This window comes from Embiotoca jacksoni, unplaced genomic scaffold (genome assembly GCF_022577435.1).
Source record: "Embiotoca jacksoni isolate LCO1_2020_lvr unplaced genomic scaffold, fEmbJac1.0.p SCAF_3, whole genome shotgun sequence".
NCBI lineage: Eukaryota > Metazoa > Chordata > Actinopteri > Embiotocidae > Embiotoca > Embiotoca jacksoni.
In genome coordinates this window covers 25,351,732-25,371,723 of record NW_027185381.1, presented here as the reverse complement: position 1 = coordinate 25,371,723, position 19,992 = coordinate 25,351,732, and the positions used below count along the sequence as shown (strand labels likewise).

The following is a 19,992-nucleotide window of genomic DNA, read 5'->3' as shown; positions in this document are numbered from 1 at the left end:
GATGTAGTGTCCCCTCGTCTCCAGCGCTCGTATTGCGTAATGGCTGTACTTTATTGTTACCATAGCGAAGCGGCCTAAGAAACGAAGTCCTCGCCACAGTGGAGGAGGGTTGTGTTTTTTTTGTTTTTTTTAACAACTCTGGGGTTTTCCCTGGATTTTCCAGAACCGTGGTTAATGGCAACACCAGCATCAGCAGTCAATTTTTTTTGTGTAAAAGACACACACACACAAAAAAAAAAAAAAAAAAGGCAGTAAAAGTGGGTGTTTTTTTTTTTTTAAGACGCTCATTAAAAGGCCCAAACTGAGATGTGTAAATTAAGCGACGCAAACGGCCGCGTCGCCGTCGCACCGATAATCACGTTTAAAGCGTCACCCTCGACTGTAACGCTGCGATTATACAACAAGCTGTCATCTGAATGAAATACGTAATCTAAAATGTGTTTCATTATCGCGGGGGCCGTTCGCTCTCAAAATATACAACTTTTTTTGTTTAGCGGGAGCTCCGTTTCCATGGCAACACACGGGGGGAAGGTGGAGGGGGGGGGGGGTGTGACTAACAACTGGAAGGAAAAAAAAAAAAAAAATCACGTCACCTCGGTAGAAGTGAATGTAACGTACGCAATGTTTACCACTCCGGGAAGTAGGCCCGGTCCTTAGCGACGACCCCTAGCAACAGAGACGAAATCTGGTCTGTTTTTTTTTTTTTATTGCTTTTTCTAAGGATTGTTTCTCAAACTGAATAAATGCAGCAGATAGACACACTAAACTGCTCAGCTAGCTCAGTCTGGTTGTAAGTAAGATATCCGCTGAAAAAAGATATCGATGGACTCGTGTATTTTTAAGATTTTACGTTAAACGTATCCGGTCAAGCTAGCCGCTGCTAGGATTTAAAGTGTGCGACTATCTGTAGTGTTTCGGTACGGGTGCTCGGAGCGACACAAAAAAAAAAAAAAGAAGGGCGGAGAGGAATCTAGCGGTGAATCTGATTGGGAACCCGATGATATTACGTCCCCGCCTACCGACAGCGGAAACCCGACTGCGCCACAGACCTGTCAATCAAACAGACCTCATTTTGAAGCTTATTTTCTAATAAGTAACGGATTATTTTCAGATGGAGCGACTTTAACTAACAACACCGAGATAACTGCTGGAGACATTTTATCGACTGACAATTTGATGAGAGAAGTTGAATGGGAGTCCAACGGAGCCTCTTAGTGGCACTCGGTGGTATTGCAGCTTTCTGCCTCAGTTTTCAGACTCGGAAGCTACGAACACTTTTCACATCGTCAGCTGTTACTGACAAGATGCAGGATTTATACAACACACCCATTTGGCAGTCAGTCACTGAAATGTCTGAGTAGCTCCCAATATATTGAGTTTTGTAATTTGTGGTTGGGTACTTATGTCACCATACGTCTGACTCACCAGGTTAATGTGCAGCTCAGGTGGGAGCTCCTCCAGTAATTGCAGGTTGTTGTTTTTTTTTTTTTTTTTTATCTCCGCATCCTCCTTTGTTTGCATGTGGGTGCGTTTGAGAAAGGGAGCAGGCCCCCGCCACAGTTATTACATAATCTGCGTGATGGCAAATTATTTTGCATAATGGTTGGAATCATTTCCATTAGTCAAGCCGGACGAAACGCAGAAATGTCATGCGTGCATCTCCGGTTGAGGTTTGCACCCTCTTCTGTGGGTTGTTTAGATTCACACTTGCCTGTCATTGTCGGTAATTTCCTCGTATATTTCAGTTAGACTTTTGTATATTGTTATTTATTATGTCATACTCGCCCTGTGCAATTTTTGTTTTACAAAAACCCGAATGGCAAGTGGAGATTTAAAAAAAATAAATTATATACCCTAATGTTTAGTGCTAAAATTGGGGCTCTTCACACAGCTATAATTTGACTTATACCATAACAGGGGCATAAAACAAAAGGACAAATACATTAATTGGAATTATTTACAATGAATCGTCGATTCAAAATTTCATGATCATAACAGCCCCGAAAGGGATTATATTTCCCTAAATTATATTCTTTTATAGATTTCTATGAATAAAATAGTTGCAAAGAAACTGTGCATTTTCTTTCTTCCATCGTGCTCGTGTCAATCTTAATATAAATTCACATCCACACACTTGTGGAGTCGCGTTACCGGTAAAAAAAAAAAAAAAAAAACCCTCCGTGAGTACGATCGAAAAACACCACGAGGTGATAACGAGAGCTTTGAACTCTGTTGATTCTGCGAGCGCCGGCGTTGTCGGTAGAAGGCCGTGCACGGGAGCCTTTTCTAACGCTTTTGTCGTGCGTTTTTAATGTGTTGTGTTGCCATGGCAGCACGACGCAGCAGCAGCAGCAGCAGCAGCAGCAGCAGCAGCAGCAGCAGCAGCAGCAGGCTGGTTGAGGTGGCTGCTCCGTCCTGCGGGGGCCGAGGCGTTGAAGGAAAAAAAACCACCTCCCCGTAATGAAAATGGAGCACCGAGCTATGTGAATAATTCAGCTGAGCGGGATCGGGTTGGAGGGAAAGACGGCGATCGTCTTTAGCGCGCTTACAGATTTTTTTTTTTTTTTTTTTTGGGGGGGCCAGGTCGCGTTGAGCGTTCCTCCGTCCAGGTGTGATTTCTTCGTCACCGGGGGTGTCGTCTTACCCCGGTCACGTTGCGTTAGCGCACGTTGTTTTTCTTCTCCGTCATCCGGTGCGCGTCTGATCTCCATTTGAAAGCATCCTGAATATTACAAAGAGGCTCTTTTATTTTATTGTTTTTCTATACAACAACAACAAAAAAAAGCATCCAAGTTGAATTTGCTGACCGCCCTGGAGTTTTCAAACAAATAGGGCCAGAAGAAGAAGAGGTTTTTTTCTTTTTTCCTTTCTTTTATTTATTATTTATTAATATGTAGCGGTTAAGTCGTCGATTCGTGTTCCCTAATTTATTCTGACGGTCGGCAGGGAAACGAAGTGACGGCGCATATTGTACTTTATGAATAATACATGAGCGCTCGTAGTAAGCAGAGGATTTGTGTTTGCATGTTTCTTACTGGCTCCTTTTTTATTTATTTTTTCCGTTGTTAGTCTTTAATAATTCATACATATGCATTGATCGTTGTTTTTTTTTTAAAAACCGTTGTGTGTGTGTTTGCCTCTTCTTTTGTGTGCACGCAAAAAACAGATTTTGTAAATAAATGCTTTTGTTGTTTAGTTTTTAAAAAAATATATATATACATTATTGAGGTTTGTTTTGATCTTTTACTTTTTCTTTTCTACGAAGCGCTTTTGTGATTTTAATGTTGAAGTTGCTTTTCAAATACACTTTACTTACTCAGTTCGAGGTGAAGTGAAGATTTATTGTAAATTGTCATAATTGATCTGTTTTTCAGGAAGTGCGTTCGAGGGCGAAAATAATCGCACCGGAGACGGTGCCGAGTCCCGTCGCGTACAGATTTTACGTAAACGCGCGATGATGCAATACTCGCGTATCTGCGTGTTATTTCTGCCGTGTTTGTTCCTGTCGTAGCTGCTGCTCTCTAGTCGGACTAGTTAGTTCTGGAAACCTGGTCTGCCTGCCAAACACCTGTGTGTGTGTGTGTGTGTGTGTGTGTGTGTGTGTGTGTGTGTGTGTGTGTGTGTGTAGTTGTGTTCCAGCTGGGGGGTCATTGCAGCAGCTTTTATAACTCTGGCAGTGTAGCCGGGCAGCAAACAACACACACACTCCTCTTTAGGTTCTTTGTGTGTGTGTGTGTGTGTGTGTGTGTGTGTGTGTGTGTGTGTGATCCACGTGTTTGCGCATGTTTTGTTAATTATTTACCTTTTTAGTGCCGTAACGCACGTCTCCGCCTCGACCTCCCGTGGAGAATTTTTTTTTTTTTTTCCCACCTGCAGCTGACGATAATAAAATCAGTATGAAGTCAGAACTTTTAATAAGCGCTGCGAAATATGTTTTTCTTTCGACCTTATGATGACAACAAAAATGCAAATTGCATCTTTCATCTTTTTTGCACTAAAGTAAAACCAGGTTAGATTTCACTGCAACACTTTACGCTCATGTCTTTTGTTCTCATCTTTTACCGCATGTGTTGCGCAACAGCCGAGGCCTCGGATGTGATCAAGTTAAAAGCAGAGCTGCTGCGTTTCCTCTTTTCAAATCAGCATATTACATCAGTTTTAGGTTATGTTTTTTTTTTTTTTTTTTTTTTTTTTTTTTGGTCAATTGTCTACTTTGTCCTGAGCTGACTTGTGTGTATTGTTATTTGTGTGATTTTCCCTTCGGTTAAAGTCTTTCAATACATTTGAATTTGCCTTTTTATTCTTGTTTTTTTCCGTTTGTTTTCGTCTGCGGGCCAATCCACCACTTAAAACTAGGAAAACAACAATCAATGTCTTTCAGTGCCGGCCTTTCAGGATTATTCTGCAGATATCTGATGCCCCATCCCTCCCCCCCACACCCCACCCAAGGGTCTTTTTTTTTTTTTTTTTTTTTGGTGTTGCGTAACTGAACTTCTTCCTTTTTAAGGAGCAATAGGAAACAGCAAAGTGTCATTTCCTTCAGGCCAAATCGGGGCAGAAAGCCTGGGCTGTGTCAAAGCACACACACACACACACACACACACACACACACACACACACACACACACACACACACACACATTTATCACCTGCAGTACTGTTACATTATGGTCTGGCGTCCAGCGGTTGCTCGGCAACAGTCATCATCCCCCCCCCACACACACCACCACCCCTGTGGTCGTCACAGCAGCGGTTGCTATTTGCAGCCCTCCTGCGTCGGGGGAAGGGGGAGAGGGGAGGCCTCGTAGCTCATGATGGTTTTCATACATCGGCATACATCCTCACGCTACCGCTGCCAGATCACCACCTTACTCCCCTCCCCCCCCCCCACCTTACTCCCTCCCTCCCCCCCTCCTGCTTTTTGAATTGCGCAAAAGTGGCAAAGTCCAATCGGTTGTGGAGGAGATTTCGTCCTTTGTTGCGGCAACGCAGGATTTAGTCACAGGACCATCAACATGGTCTCGAGGGTTATTGCACCACGCAGTGTGCTGTTCTTATCACTTTCCCCGAGTGGATTCGTGTCATAGAAGATATGAATGTTTTTACACCAGGGTAATGAGACGAGTGGAAGTGGTCACTTGGATTTAATTTAGTTTTTAAAATTTTGTTCAAAAGGCAGTTTCTGAGTAAATGCAAGAAGGCACGTCTGCCTCCTCGGCCTCTATCAAAGGCTTATCCATGTAAAGACGGTCATTTGTGCAGCTTTAATTTTTTTTTTTTTTTTTACCCAGAAATCAACGTGTTTTTTTTCAACACGCTTCAATAAACACACTGATTCGTCTGTCCAGCAGTGTAAAAAGAAACAACTTTTTTTGTTGTGTGTGTGGCGTTCAGGGACACTTTCATTCAAAAACTCTTGACGTCTGTAGCCCCCCCCCCCCCCCCCCCCCCCCCCCCCCGGGTTGAAACTCAAACGTCATGTTTTCTTTTTGTACGAAAAGAAACGAAAAGAAATGTTTTATTTTCTATCGTACACGTTTGCCCGGTCCCCCGGTTCGTAACCTTGTCCTGACACGTCTTTTTTTTTTTTTTTTTTTTTTTTTAACTCTCTCTCCCTCTCCCTCTCTCTCCCTTTCTCTCTCTCTCTCTGCGCAGGGCTCCGGAGATTATTTTGGGCCTGCCATTTTGCGAGGCCATCGACATGTGGTCGCTGGGCTGTGTGATAGCCGAGCTCTTCTTGGGCTGGCCCCTTTACCCCCGGAGCGCTGGAGTACGACCAGGTAACATTCCTCACGCACACACACACACACACACACACACACACACACACACACGCACACACACACACACAGGGAGGCACCCCCCTAAGCAGTAAAGACGACCCAATAAACAAAAAATAAATCACATTCTTGCAGGATACACGTCTTAATGCTCATAATTCTTCCGTCTCTGTTTTCCCAACAGCCAAACCTCAACAGCACCTTCATTATGCAGCTTAAACCTTTATTTGTTGTCGCTCCCTGATCTCTCTCTCGCTCTCTCCTTCTCGCACCTCCTTCTGTACGACTGAGGTCCAACAAAATCCTGCATAAAATCCACCTAATACTAATCTGGGGGCCGAGCGAATCAGGAAATTGTTCTTGGCAACGTGTGATTATCTTCCCTCATGGGGGGGTTGTGTGGTCTCAAAACTGCAACGACTGGGGACTCTTTAAACGGAGACGGGAGCATGGGAAACGGCCCGTGCCGCATTCACAGACCGGCGCGGGATTATCCTGCGTTTAACCCCACGATGCGCCTCCCCCTCCTCCCCCCCCCCCCCCCCCCCCCACACACACACACACCCTGATGTGTTGTCACGTCTTGTCAATTTAAATGTGTTGGGAGAAGAAAGAAATCGACATGACCATTTATGGTCATATTTTCAAAAGCTCTTGGCTTCCTTTCGACAAACCAAATGTTGGAAATTGGCTGCACCTCCATAGTTCACACCGGCACCAAACATTCTTGTTTATAAGCATTTAAAAAAAAAAAAAAAAAAAAAAAAAAAAAAGAAGAATTTGTTGTGTGTGTGTGTGTGCGCGCACAATCAGGGATATCAAGGAATATCAGGGGAAATCGGGATCTTATCAGTCATTTCGTGATTGGTTTTATCTCCCTTTCTGTTCATCAGCGAGCAGCGAACGCTTCAGTAAAGAGATAAGTTTGCAAAAACAACTGTAGAGCCGTCAGATACGGGAGAAGAAGCCAGCGTGCTTCTTTTCTTACCGCTCCCATTTGGAAACAACTTGCACAAGTCCTTTGCAGCAGAGAGTCGGTGTGTTTGTAAAACGTGTGCACAAACCTAGTGATCATAATTGTGATTCAAGCGGTGAAGCGTTTTTGCACCGACGGATTCTTGCCTGCTCAGCTTGTTGTTTTTGTTCATCACAGGTCGCTGAGTTTCAGCTTATCGAGCCGGTGAAAGTCAGGGAACTTGACATTTGACTTGGAGTCGGCGAACTCTCGTCAGTCGGAGATAGAATCTGCCGGCCGCTAGGCATCAACCACTGGCACAGCGACACACACACACGCACGCACGCACACACACACACACACACACACACACCGGTGCACATCGAGCCCCCGAAAGCATGCAGTCCTATGCCAAGGCTCACCGCGGTTCCACTCTACACAGCAAAATGTATTTATAAACGTAAGCCTGATGGTAGACATGTACGCACGCGCACGCACACACACACACACACACACACACACACACACACACACACACACACACACACACACACACACACACAGAGTTCGGTTAGCGTTCAGTGCACCATCAGCAGGTTCTCAGTCCAGTGCCCTCTGGCCAGTCGGTGTGTTTGTTCTAGGCCGCTGACACGTGCACGTGCGCTTATGCACACACACACACACACACACACACACACACACACACACACACACACACACATGCTGTAAAAACCTATCACTGTCTGATTTCCATTCGTCATGGAATTTCTGGAGTATCGTGGTATTTTGAGAGGACCGATCAAGACGCGACCGGCCAAAAGAGTCCGATCGATTTCGGGGAAAAGTTGAACCACATCTTTGGAAAGTTAACCGGTGGTTCAGCCTCACAAAGACTCGTATCTGGATACGTTTTATAACCGAAGTTGTTAAATGTTCCTTGATTCCAAAAAACAAGGCCAAACAATTGAGTTTTTACGTCTTAACTTTTGTCACGGACTTCCTAAATTGTTTTAGGAAGTTGAGGGTTGACAGCACGCCGTAAATTTGACATTCTGCCGCATCATCGTTTTGTAACGGCAAAAGTCTCTCGTTTGTGATAAGTGGGGATGTTTTTTTTTTTTTTTTTTTTTAACGTGTGTGTGTGTGTGCGTGTGCGTGAGAGAATCGCTCAAACTACGGCAAGCGGAGTTTTAACGTAAGATTACATGTCGTACGGACAACACGCTTGTCAATAACGGCCCGCTTGCACTTCCTTTTGCGCAAGATGCGTTGGTGGCGCTGATGCTCCGCCCACAAAAAGGTAGAGGGAGGAGAAGACGCGTTAAAAGGAAGCGTTTTTACAATGTAGTAGTTGTGTGTCCCAGTTGTGTCAATGCTTACATGACAAAATCTGAAGCAACTCTTCCTGTTTTGTTTTTCTTCCTCCCTCCTCCTCTTCCTCCCCGTGTCCCCCCCCGACCCCCCACCCTCCCCTCAGATCCGGTACATCTCTCAGACTCAAGGCCGGCCCGCCGAGCAGCTGCTCAACAAGGGGACCAAGACCTCTCGTTTCTTCTCCAAAGAATCCAACTCGCCCTACGCCTCCTGGAGACTAAAAGTACATCACACACACACACACACACACACACACACACACACACACACACACAGAGACAGACAACATGCATGATATAGATCTGTTACCGTCGTCCGACTGAGACATCTGATTGGTCAACTTTTGATTTGGATCACCGTGACAACACACCCTGCTCATCACTAGAAATGTCACGCCGCCTTCTCAATGGGAATATGTAATTAGAATAGATTTTCATATAATATCTAATAGAATGTTTTTACGTGTTCTAGGTCTGTTAATTGTGACCCATTTGGTGAAATTGGGTCTCGTTTGGTCCCTTTTTTTTTTTTTCTCGGCGAGCGTGACCTATTTGGTTTTAAATGTTAAAAATACACGACTCCATCGATATCTTACTTACAACCAGACAGCGCTAGCTGAGTAGTTTAGCGTTTCTATCTGCTGTATTTATTTAGTTTGAGAAACCATCTCTAGAAAAAGCAATAAAACGGACTAGGTCTTGTGTCTGTTGCTAGGGTCGTTGCTAATGGTCGGCCCTACTTCCTGGAGTCTTAATCGTCGCGTACGTTACGCAAAAGAGTCTACCGACGCGACTTGATTGTTTTCCAGTTCTTAGTCTTACCCCCATGTGTTGCCTCGGAAACGGAGATCACACCATCAAGATGTTGTATATATATATATATATTTTTTTAAAGCACAATATGAAATACACTTCGATTGCGTATTTTATTTAGTTGATAACTTGTTATAATCGTAATATTGCGGAAATAACAGCTCCTGATTTACTTGCTGTGAGAATAAATAAAAAAAGAAAGAAAGCAGGAGACGTTTATTAGAAATTAAAGTGCACGTCCTTGTAGCATGGAGGGGGGGAAAAAAAACCCGATGAAGTGGCAGCGCGTTAACCGAAAGGAAACAGCTGCAGGAGAGCTTTTCAAAAACAGGACAAAGCCAGCAGCCCCCCCTCGCCCCTCCCTCCCTCTCTCCCCTCAAGGAAAGCTCAAGGAAACGCAAAACTGGTGTTTAGACTACCTGCAAAGCGCTCTGTACATAAAAGTTTAGATGAATGTAAGCTGCTATTTTATCTCTGCTGGCAGAAAACCCGTTTTTTTTTTCTGTTTTGTTTTTTTTATCACTGAAAACAAATCCAGCGGTGAACTTTTTAAACACGCGTGGAGATGCAAATAAAAAAAAAAAAAGTACAAAAACACACCTCCTCCGTGATTCCTGACCATTTCCGTTGTTTTCTCCCAAGACGACAGAAGAGCACGAGAAAGAGACGGGACTGAAATCCAAAGAGGCCAGGAAGTACATCTTCAGCTGTCTGGACGACGTCGCGCACGTGAGTCAAAGAAAAAAAAAAAAACACCTCGTAATACCTTTTTATTTTTTAAACTTCTGGATATCCTTCTAAAAAAAAGAATTTCTTTATTTGAAACAAAGCAACACGACCGTAAAAAAAAACCAACACTTTGGATGGATCGGTTTCGAGCTCTCTCATCGTCATGGTAACCGTTTCCCCTCGCCTCTTTCTCTGCATCTCAGGTGAACTTGGTGCTGTGTCCCGACACCAGCGACATGCAGGCGGAGAAGGCCGACAGACTGGAGTTCGTGTCCCTGCTGAAGAGCATGCTGCTGATCGACGCCGAGGACCGGACCGTCCCTGCCAGTGTCCTCGCCCACCCCTTCCTCACCATGACTCACCTGCTGGACTTCCCCCACAGCAACCAGTGAGACCTGCCTCTCCGAACTGTTGCCGATGTGGCATAAAATACACCATGCACTTGTTGAGCTTCAACTTTCCTCTTAATTTTTAATTTTTTTTGTTCTCCTCCTCAGCGTGCAGTCGTCTTTCCGCATCATGGACATGTGTCACGGTCGTCCCAGCAACGCCATCTTCGACGCCCTCAACCAGAACACCATTCACTTCTCCAGACCTCCCCTCGTCCCCCCCGCCGCCTCCTCCGGCCTCCCGCTGGGCTACAGCAACATACCGGTGCACACTCAGGTGAGATGGCTGTTGTCTCTGCCACAGCAGAAGACTTGTCACGTCGTCTCAAATGCCTTAAATGAATCTGTTTGGACATGTGTCCTCGCACTGCACTTTTGACCCAACGTCGCCCTCTGCAGGAAAGAAGGCGCTATAGATTTTTTTTTTTTTAACTAAAGACTATCGGTCTTCTTATTTCTGTCGCACCAGTCGGTCGCTGTGAAATCATTCATTTCATTTTCTTCCATATCCATCCTCTCAACTCGCCCCCTTCCCTCTAACGCAGGCTCCGTCAGTGTTGCATCCTGGGATAGCGCTAACGACGGCGAGCGGCCAGTTCGGGTGCAGCGACTCGTTCCCACCCGCCCTTCTTCTTTGTCCCCCGCCCATGCAGGGTACGTCGACTCTATACCGTTTCTTCCAGTGATTACGCAACATTTTCTTTATGACTTAATTTCATTAATCTGATTGCATTTAAAATGTTTTCCAGTTTTGGTTTCAATTCTTCACAGAGATGCTGTTAAAGTTTGACTTTTTCAGAAATAACCGTTTGTCTTTTTATTTACAGGTAACCTTAATCAACCAGCTGGGTATTCTGTCCCCATGGTAACTCAGGCCCCTCCCATACAACCCCTACCAGTGAGGCCCGGCGTAATAGCTCAGGTAAGATGCAGATTTAAAACTTCGGGACAGGCGCAACAATACGTGTAAAACCTTCTTTCTAACAGGGTTTGACAGGAAGTGGAAATGTTTGAAGAAGCAGTTTAATATTTAAAAACTACATTTGGATCCGCAGTTCCTCTCGTTGGCCCCTGACTTTTAAATCCCTAAAACAACATTTGTTTTTTCACAAATGTAAATTTTTCCAACTGTTTTTCTTTTTTTGTCCACCATGTTTTTACAGCTATATATATAATCTTTTTTTAAATTAATTTTTTTTATCGACAATTCCACAAAATAAAATGAAAGAAAACAAAAACAAATCTCTCGCCAGCTTGAATATTGGTACTTGGGATATATTTAAAGACACAACTGAGAGAAAGATTACAAACAAGAATCCAAATGTAAAACAACAACAACAACCCCCTCCCCCTCCCCCGATGTCCCCCCTCTGTGTCCCTGCAGCAGGCCTGGTCCGGCCGGGGCCAGCAGCTCCTCGTCCCGGCAGCCTGGCAGCAGATGACTCCCGTGGGTCCTCCGCCCTCTCACCCACCACCACCACCCCCGTCCTCCCTCACCAACGACACCACGGCCGGCCCGCAGAGGATCAGCGACTGGGGGTGAGTCATCCAACTCTGACTCACCCAAACTGGGAAAAATCCCCCGTTTACGAGACACAGGGAAATTATTATTATTATTATTTTTTTTTTTTTTTTTTTGGCGCATTCAGTTTTGGATGGAATAAGAATCACATATAAAGTGTTTTTTTAAGTATTGTTCTTCTCAGGAATTGTACAAGTCCCTTCAGGACATCACCATCTTGCGATCAACACAAAATTTAAGCAAACTTGAGCTCGCAAAATTACCAGCAGAAGCTGTGCTGAAAGTATTCACGGCATAAAGTTAAAGTCTTTTTCAAACAAAACTCTCTTTGTAAACCAAAATAACTCCTCATTCAATCCGAAAGACTCTGCTCCCGTTTTCTCCTCCACAAAGCAAACAAATATGTGGGAAATGTGGCCTTCAAAATAAAAGTTTTGAATCTATTATTATCGATAGAAGTGATTACGTATTTCTGTATGCTAAATTTGTGAGACTGCACTTCGTAGGCCTGTTAGTCGAAGTAACATCAACAGCATCTAAAGATTCGTTTATCAGGTAGTGCTTAGAAAAAAAACAACATTTTTATTTCTTGCAATTTTACAGTTTCTTGACGAACAATCAAACTACAGTGTGATTTTATTCCTGCCACATTTTAATGTTTCTCTTTTTTTTTTTTTACCTTCTTTTCATAGGAAAGTGCGTCCGCACAGCAGCCACTACAGCGCCATGATGCAGCAGCCTCTCCTGACCAATCAGATGACAGCCCTCTCTGCCCATCAGCCAATCAACATCGGCATAGCTCACGTCGTGTGGCCCCAGCCGGCCAATAAGAGGAACCGACACGGGCACAACAGGTGAGATTCTGCTCCTCGGTCACATCTGTTGATCTCTAAAACCGCCCCGACGTTTCATTCACGTCTTAACATACGAGTCGTCCCGTTTTGAAGGAACCAGTCCCACCTCGGCAACGTCCACATATCAGCCTGCCCCAAAGTGGCCAATGTCGTCGGACAGGCGGTCGCGCTGAGGGAGCAGCCGCGGAGGGAGGAGCCTCCGGTGGAAACCCGGCAACCGCGAGGTCACAACACGGACGAGGAGGAGGAGGCCGACGCCGAGGAGGAGGAGGAGGAAGTGAGCTGCTTCAAAGAGGCGGAGCCGAGCGGCGAGAGACGGCTGCTGTTGCCCAGGCAACCCCAGCGAGACGTGGCGGTCCTGATGGGCGACACGCCGAGCCCCGCCCCCAGCGTGATCAGCATCCGCAGCGACCTGACGGAGGACGAGGGGGGCGACGACGAGGACGACCCGCAGAGGTGCCGTCTGAATGAGTGAGTATGATCCAGGAAATGAAACTATGGATCTGATTGGAAACCATGACGATACTACGTCCCGCCCACCGATAGCTGTAACCTGACTGCACCACAGGCCTGTCAATCAAAAACACAACTTTTTGAAGTTCATTTTCTCATGAATGAGGGATTATTTTCAGATGAACCGCCAGGAAACTAATAAGAAGGAGTGACTTTAGCTAACAACACCGAGATAACTGCTGGAGAAAATGTATTGACTTCGAATTCCATGAGAAAAGTTGAATGGGAGTCGATGGAGGCTTTTTGAAGCCGACCTCTAGTGGCCCCTCGGCGGTACTGCAGCTTTAAAGCCTTCTGAGCCTCCAGAAAAACTGTCACGTTTCCTCCGCAGGTGTAAAGACGAGTGTGCGTGCGAAGCCTGCAGAAACACCAGCGTGTCCATGGAGAGAGTTTGTTCCCTCAGCAGCCCCGACAGCAGCCTCAGCACCAGCTCCTTCGCCTCCAACTCTCTGCAGTCCAGCCCGTCGGTGTCGCCCTGCAAGAGACCCAACAGGTAGCGGCCGGGGTCCCGAACAACCGAGCAAACGGACCTTTTATTTTTTATTTTGTTATCTCGTACATTTAAAAAAAAAAAAAAAAAAAATTATATATAAAAAATGTAAATACAGTAGTCAACTCAACTAAATGTGGAGAAACACCTTCTACATTCGTCTCTTTCTTAACAGCTTTAAACAATCGATTATCTTGCTCTAAGGTAGAAGTGGGAAATAAAACTAGAACAGAAAGTTGATTATTAAATTTACACCTAAATTTTTCAAATTTGAAACCTCAGCATGTCCGAGGACGACGGCCACGAGAGCGGTTGCGACACGGTGGAGGGCTCCCCCGCCTCCGACACCTCGACTTCCCCGCGCTCCGGCTCCGCCTCCTACCGTTACCTCGACAACGGCAACCGCAACAACCGCCCGCCTCTGGCCGCCGTGGTGGCGCCGCTGCTGCCTTGCCCCGCCGTGCAGGGCAGGAGCCCCCGAGGCATCCGGACGATGGTGGTGCCGCCGATGAGGGTGCAGAACAGCAACACTCAGGGGTTCGAGGAGCGCGTCCAGAGAATGGGTCAGTCCAACACGTCTCTGTTGCTGTTTCATTTTTAAAGAAATAGTTATTGTGTTTAGCTCTTTTTTAAATTTTTTTAATTTTTGCAAATGTCATGCGGTCGTGTCACCTGTGCTTTGGGGCTGTGTGTGTGTGTGTGTGTGTGTGTGTGTGTGTGTGTGTGTGTGTGTGCGTGTGTGTGTGCGTGTGTGCGTGCGCGCAGGTCATATGGAAGCAGTAGGCGTTTACCGCCCCCTAGTGGGTCATAGCGGCTTTAACAGGTGATCAAGAGACACCAGCAGAGAAACCTTTTTGATACCTCAAACGATGCATCCACTGTAGGCAAAGCTTAAAATATATAAATAATACTTTATGGCTTCCCCCCCCCGCCCTCCCCTCCATTTAAGTAGCTTTTTGTTGTTTTTGTTTTCCAAAAATAATTCTCTGAAAGTCTGAACTGCTGCTTACATCTCCCAACAGTTCCCTTTTATTTTGACAAGTCATCAATGATTCCACAATAAAAGACCTAAAGAGTTTGGAGGGAAAGACGGATGCATTTAATTTGGGCTTGTTTTTATTATTATTATTATTATTATTATTATTATTAATTCTTCTCTGCTGGTTCTTGTCATGCAGCAAAAGTTGCCGCCGAAGGCGCTGATGTGAGATCAGTTTCACCTTTCTGTTTTACTTTAAAATTTAAAACTCCTACTGATCCAGATCAGAGTCCGAGGATCAACTTTTTGCTCTTTTAGATGATTTCTCCTGTGTGCCAACGATCTCTCTTTTTTTTTTTTACGTTTTCTTTTATAGTCTACTTTCACATCGCTGTTTTTCCCCTCTCTGGCGTGTCCTCTTGTTTGAAGTCTTGTGCCGTGTTGCCGACGGAGATGAAAAGGGGGGGGGGGCGGGGCCTAAATAATTTTCAAAATAAGTGTCTTTAGCGAAGCCGCCTGAAAGTGTTTTTTTTTACACTTAACTGCTTGCTGGAGAGAAGAATCGGCGTGTTTTATTATTGAGGACCCCAAAAAAAAGATCATACTAACATGGAAGAGCACTTTTTTGTTTGTTTGTTTGTGTACGACGGGAAGTCATTTGTAACACAGCACCGGCCTTTGTTCCTCTGCTTCCCTGCCTTCCGTCTTGCAGGTCAATGCGGACGTTTTTTTTTTTTTTTTTACCCTTCTATATATATATTTATATATATTTATATACAACTCGGCCTCACGATAACTTCTGTCTCCCCGTCCCCCAGTCTCCGAGTCCTGGTCCCGGTCCAAAGGCCGCTGCAGCCTCATAGGACAACAGAGCACCCCCTCCTCCGTCCCCCTCCTCCCATCCGCCCCCCTCTTCACCAGGCAGCAGAAGGTGACGGGGCAGCAGCAGCAGCAGCACCACCCTCTGGGCTTTGGGCAGGTCAGTTCTTCTCCTTTTTACTTTTGTAATCTAGTTTTATATAAATATTTATTTACGGGACCACTCATACTTTTGCAGCAGATTTTAGGATATTTCTTTTTTTTTTTTTTCTTTTTTTTTTTTTAGCCAAAGTAAAATTACCTGAATTATTCCACTGGAAGTATTTTTTTTTATTTTTTTTATTACAAAAAATTTTGTACCCGCCCCCCTCCCCCCCTCCCCCACCCCTCCACCCTCCTTTAGGTGCAGCCGTACGTTTCCAACAGCAGAGAGTGGAACGGCAACTTTGGCCCGCTGCGTCCGCACGCCTTCATCCCGCCGACGGTGCACACGCACACCTTCACGCACCTGCCCCACGGCAGCCCCACCCACACCTCGGCCGCGCCGCACACGCACACCCTGCTGCCGTACCCCTCCGGCGGGCCGCTCGCCGCCGCCCACCACCCCCACCCCATGCTGCCCTCCCGCCCGCCGCCTCCCCCGCTCCTCCAGCACGGCTACGGGCTCTCCCACCCGCAAGGCGGCGCCATAGTTCACCAGGTGACCCTGGGCCTCGGCGGCCCCCCACCACCCCCACCCCCACCCGCACCAGCACCACCACCACCACCCGCACCGGCTCCTCCCCTCGCCCACCATCCACCCGCACCACCAGCCCGGCTACGCCCACCACCCGCACCAGTTCAAGCCGCCCTTCCCGCCGCCGCCCCCCGCCTCCCCCTCACCCGTACATGGCCTCCTCGGCGGCGTACACCGGCTTCCCGCTGAGCCCCACCAAGCTCAGCCACCACCCCCAGTTCTCGTATATCTGAGGAGCCGCACGGGGCCGCCGCAGCACCTCCTCCTGCTGAGGAGGCGCGACGGGAAGTGGACCGGGGCCGCCACCTGGGCGGGGAGGGCGAGCGGCCGAGCGCGAAACGGACACTTGTGATGATGACGATGATGATGACGATGACGATGATGATGATGAAGTGGAAGAGGATGCACGGCGACGTATCGCAGCGGGCGGAGAGATGAAAAAAGTAACTGAAGATGCCGTTTTCTGGTTGTTTTCTGAGGACAAAGCAGTAACGTGGGTGGAGGAGGGTGGAGGAGGGGGGAGGCGGGGGAGGGGGGACGTCTCCGTCTCCGAAGGACTTTCCCAGCGAGATAACGTCGGAGGAGACGACGCGACGCTTCGAGGGACCGTCGAGTCGACGCCAGCGAAGCTTCGAGGAGATCGAGAAAAGTTCGTGGTTACTTCTTGTTTGTTTCGTTGCCGTGTCGCAATGTCTCGATGTATCCGTGAAGCCACGCCCCCTCCTCCTCCAAACCCGTATTATTCACGAGGAATCCCAAACCGTCTTTTTCCGTTGTTTTCAGATTTAGTATTTTAGTTTCGGGGCTTCGCCGACTCCTCAGTGCCTTAAAAACTCTCACGTCACTTCAGGAGCAAACAGATTGTAATTTTTTTACAATAAAAGGACTTAAACCTTTCACACTCTGACGGGGCTTATCGGATTATAACAAAAAAACAAACAAAAAAAAAGCAAGGATGACGCTTGTGTTTTTTTTTTTAATTTTTTTTTACGTGCTTTCTAACTCGGAGTATGGATTTACGTTAGCTAGACGCTGCACATGTAGGGCTTTGACTGAATGAGCTTTTTATGTACATAAAAGAGTGATTTGATATTTTGATAATCGATTTCTATTTACTACAGTACTTAATTCATAACAGTATTGTCACTGTTTACTGTAACTGCAATACAATCTAGATAGACTCTGGGTTGCCGTGTTTTTATTATATTTTTGGGCTTTTAGGCTGCGTTTTTTTTTTTATTTTATTTTTTTTGGGGAGTGGTGTATAGACTTTAAAAACAACAAAAAAAAGATTTAAAAAAAAAAGTGTTATGTTTTTACTTTTAAATGCTTCTCAGTGTTTGGACAAATTAACCCTATCAACTCTACAGTATGGTCGTTGGGCTTATCGAGTATTAGATTTCGTGTCCGTAAATGTTTTTTTTTTTTAGATATACGAACTTTTTCGTCCCGTGTATTGAAGCCTGTCGTCAGTTTTTGATACATTCCTTCAGGGTGGATGCATAGCCTTGATTTTATTTTATTCTATTTTTAATTTTTTTTTTGCGTGTGTTTGTGTCTTTACCCGTCATATCAGCTGTTTTTTTGTTTTTGTTTTTACTCCAATCAGCACCAAAGACTGTTTGAATCATTTCCTTGAAGCATGGTCGATAATATTTCTTTTTTTTGTTTGTTTTGTTTCACTTCACCATCTGTCTAACATCGGTATATATATTGAGAGATATCTCTATTTTAAAGATGAGGTTGAGTTTTTTTGTTTTTGTTTTTTCCTGAGCTACGTTTGGCAAATTGTATTTTTTTGGAATGTATAGATAATTAAGCTGCTATGTACTGATTATCTGCCACTTCGTAGCTGTGAATTTAGAGGATTTTAATCTCATTTCTAGCCTTGCGATCTCTCTTCCGTATCGTAGTTCGGACGACTAGATACGATAGAAGTGTTTTTTGTTTTTTTTATTTTGATCATAGAGTTATATTGAATGCTATTCTTATATGCTAGTGCCTCTGTATATTGGCTTTGTTGTTTTTGAAGTGATTGTAAACTGCTGTAATGGAAGTTTTATTTTATTTTTTTTAATTTTCATTCTGTTGCTTTTTTGGTGTGTGTGTGTGTGTGTGTTTTTTTTGTGTATTTTAGCATCAGTATTTCAGATGTAGGCTGGGTTCAACTCTTTGATTCGGTAAACGTGCGTGTTGTTGACGTATTACCATGTTTTATTTTTTGTTGTTGTTGTTGTTGTTTTTCCGTTCTTGGACTGTATTCTCTTCGTACTGTACGATAATAGTGCCTTTTTTTTTTTTTTTTCTCCAAACAAGTTGCCGACAAGATGATATCAAAGCAGTTGGAAATTTGTAGGTTCCTATTTTTACACCACGTGGGGGGGAAACAAACCCAAAGTTGTTTGTTTGTCAGACTTAAAAATTTGAAAGCAATCTCTATATTTAAATATATATATACATACATATATATATTTTTTACAGAATCCTAAGAAAGTACAAGTCAGGGAATGTTTTACCGCCGTGCAGTACTCCAAACAAACACAGGGCCTGAATTTACACACAAATGCAAAAAAAAAATAAATAAAAAAAAAAAGCTTTATATTCTCAGTGAATGTATTTGTGGATTTGCAGAGTGAATTTTTGTTTTTTTTTCTGCTCACTCTGTGATTTAAAAAAATAATAATAATTTGGGGGGGATTTTGTTGACTCGTACGCAGCTGTGACCATCGGTAGATATCACGTGTTTCAGTCTCATTTTTCTTTTTTCAAAAAGGCTTTATCCATCACGCAAAAAAAAAAACAACACACAAAAAGAAAAATTTTTCGGTCCAAATTTGTCCCCACCGTAAATCGAATTACATGATTTTTGTTGTTGTTGTTGTTGTTGTTGTTGCTTCAGTAGTCGGGTGTATTTTATGTCTAACGTGCTACTTTTGTTGATGTTTATTTTTAATTTTTTCTTCAAACAGGAGTTAAAAGCATCGTAACGTGTGCTCCACTGTAAAAGGAAAAGGTTTATTTTTTAACCCTGTGGTGTTTTTCTGTCAGCTCAGCACAGGTGATGAGATGAACATGTATGAACTCAGTGAACCCCCCACCCTCCCTCTCAACACCGGCCCCCCCTCCCCCCACGAAACCCAGCAGCCTTAAAAAAGTAAGAAAAAAACAAAAAACACGAACTTTCTGCGACCGAGCTCGATTTTAAGTCGTCGCTACGGAAACACATTATTCATTAAAAAGCTGTTTTTCACGTAAAAAAGCAAAACAAAAACAAAAGAAGGTATTTTCACGTTATTATAATCATCTTATTTCTAACAATCTACTTTTAAATCATTTTAACTCGCACGGACGCAAATTCGTATCGAACAGCGTTGGCGTTCGTGAACTTATTACGATGTCATCCGACCCGAGCGTGAAGATATAATCGAATCGCCGAAATGAGGCGTACTTCGTAAGTTTCAGTTCATCATTTTATTTCAATCATGGCTTTTACATACTATATATATATTTTTTATAACGAGAAAAGTTTCTCTTCGATGTCGTAATAACGTAAAAAAAAAATATATATATATATATATTGCGCAACAAAACGAAACTTTGTTATAACGTCCGTTTTTTTTTTTCCTTGCGTGGCAGCAAAATGATTCCGTACGTTACACAACAGCAATAACTGAGAATCTATTAACGGGGCCCCGCCCCCCCACAGGTCTGCTTTTTAATTAGGCTCCTCCCACATTATCAAAGCTAACAAAAACCAACAAAAATAACGACGTCCGAATCTCGTTCGCGGTTTTCTGAGCTGAAGAATTAAACGGTGTGAAAAAAAAAATGTTGACTCCACATACGACGCGTTTGTACCACAACTTTTTATCTAATTATCGTTTTGTTTTTTTGTTGTTGTTTTTTTTAATCGTACTTAAGACACGAATATGTAGACGTGATGGCTAAAAAAAAGAAAAAAAATGGAAAACTTACTGTTCTGTGTAGATTTGTGTGGCTTTTATGATTTTATTTTTGTTTTCATTTTATTTTGTATCTAA

General features: G+C 44.4%; 1 protein-coding gene across 1 annotated transcript in view; it reads left to right on the top strand.

Annotated features, from left to right (window-relative positions):
* Positions 1-18,755, top strand: part of LOC138206022 (homeodomain-interacting protein kinase 3-like) — a 25,920-nt gene extending 7,165 nt beyond the window's left edge. Inside the window, 17 exon segments of the mRNA XM_069162466.1 lie at positions 5,656-5,755; positions 5,757-5,780; positions 8,213-8,332; positions 9,564-9,650; positions 9,854-10,038; positions 10,148-10,316; positions 10,585-10,693; positions 10,867-10,961; positions 11,424-11,578; positions 12,254-12,415; positions 12,509-12,886; positions 13,260-13,421; positions 13,701-13,981; positions 15,216-15,376; positions 15,620-15,936; positions 15,938-16,079; positions 16,081-18,755. Coding sequence (XP_069018567.1) covers positions 5,656-5,755; positions 5,757-5,780; positions 8,213-8,332; positions 9,564-9,650; positions 9,854-10,038; positions 10,148-10,316; positions 10,585-10,693; positions 10,867-10,961; positions 11,424-11,578; positions 12,254-12,415; positions 12,509-12,886; positions 13,260-13,421; positions 13,701-13,981; positions 15,216-15,376; positions 15,620-15,936; positions 15,938-16,079; positions 16,081-16,185 — 2,752 coding nt within the window. The 3' untranslated portion in view covers positions 16,186-18,755.
* The last annotated feature ends 1,237 nt before the right edge of the window (positions 18,756-19,992 follow it).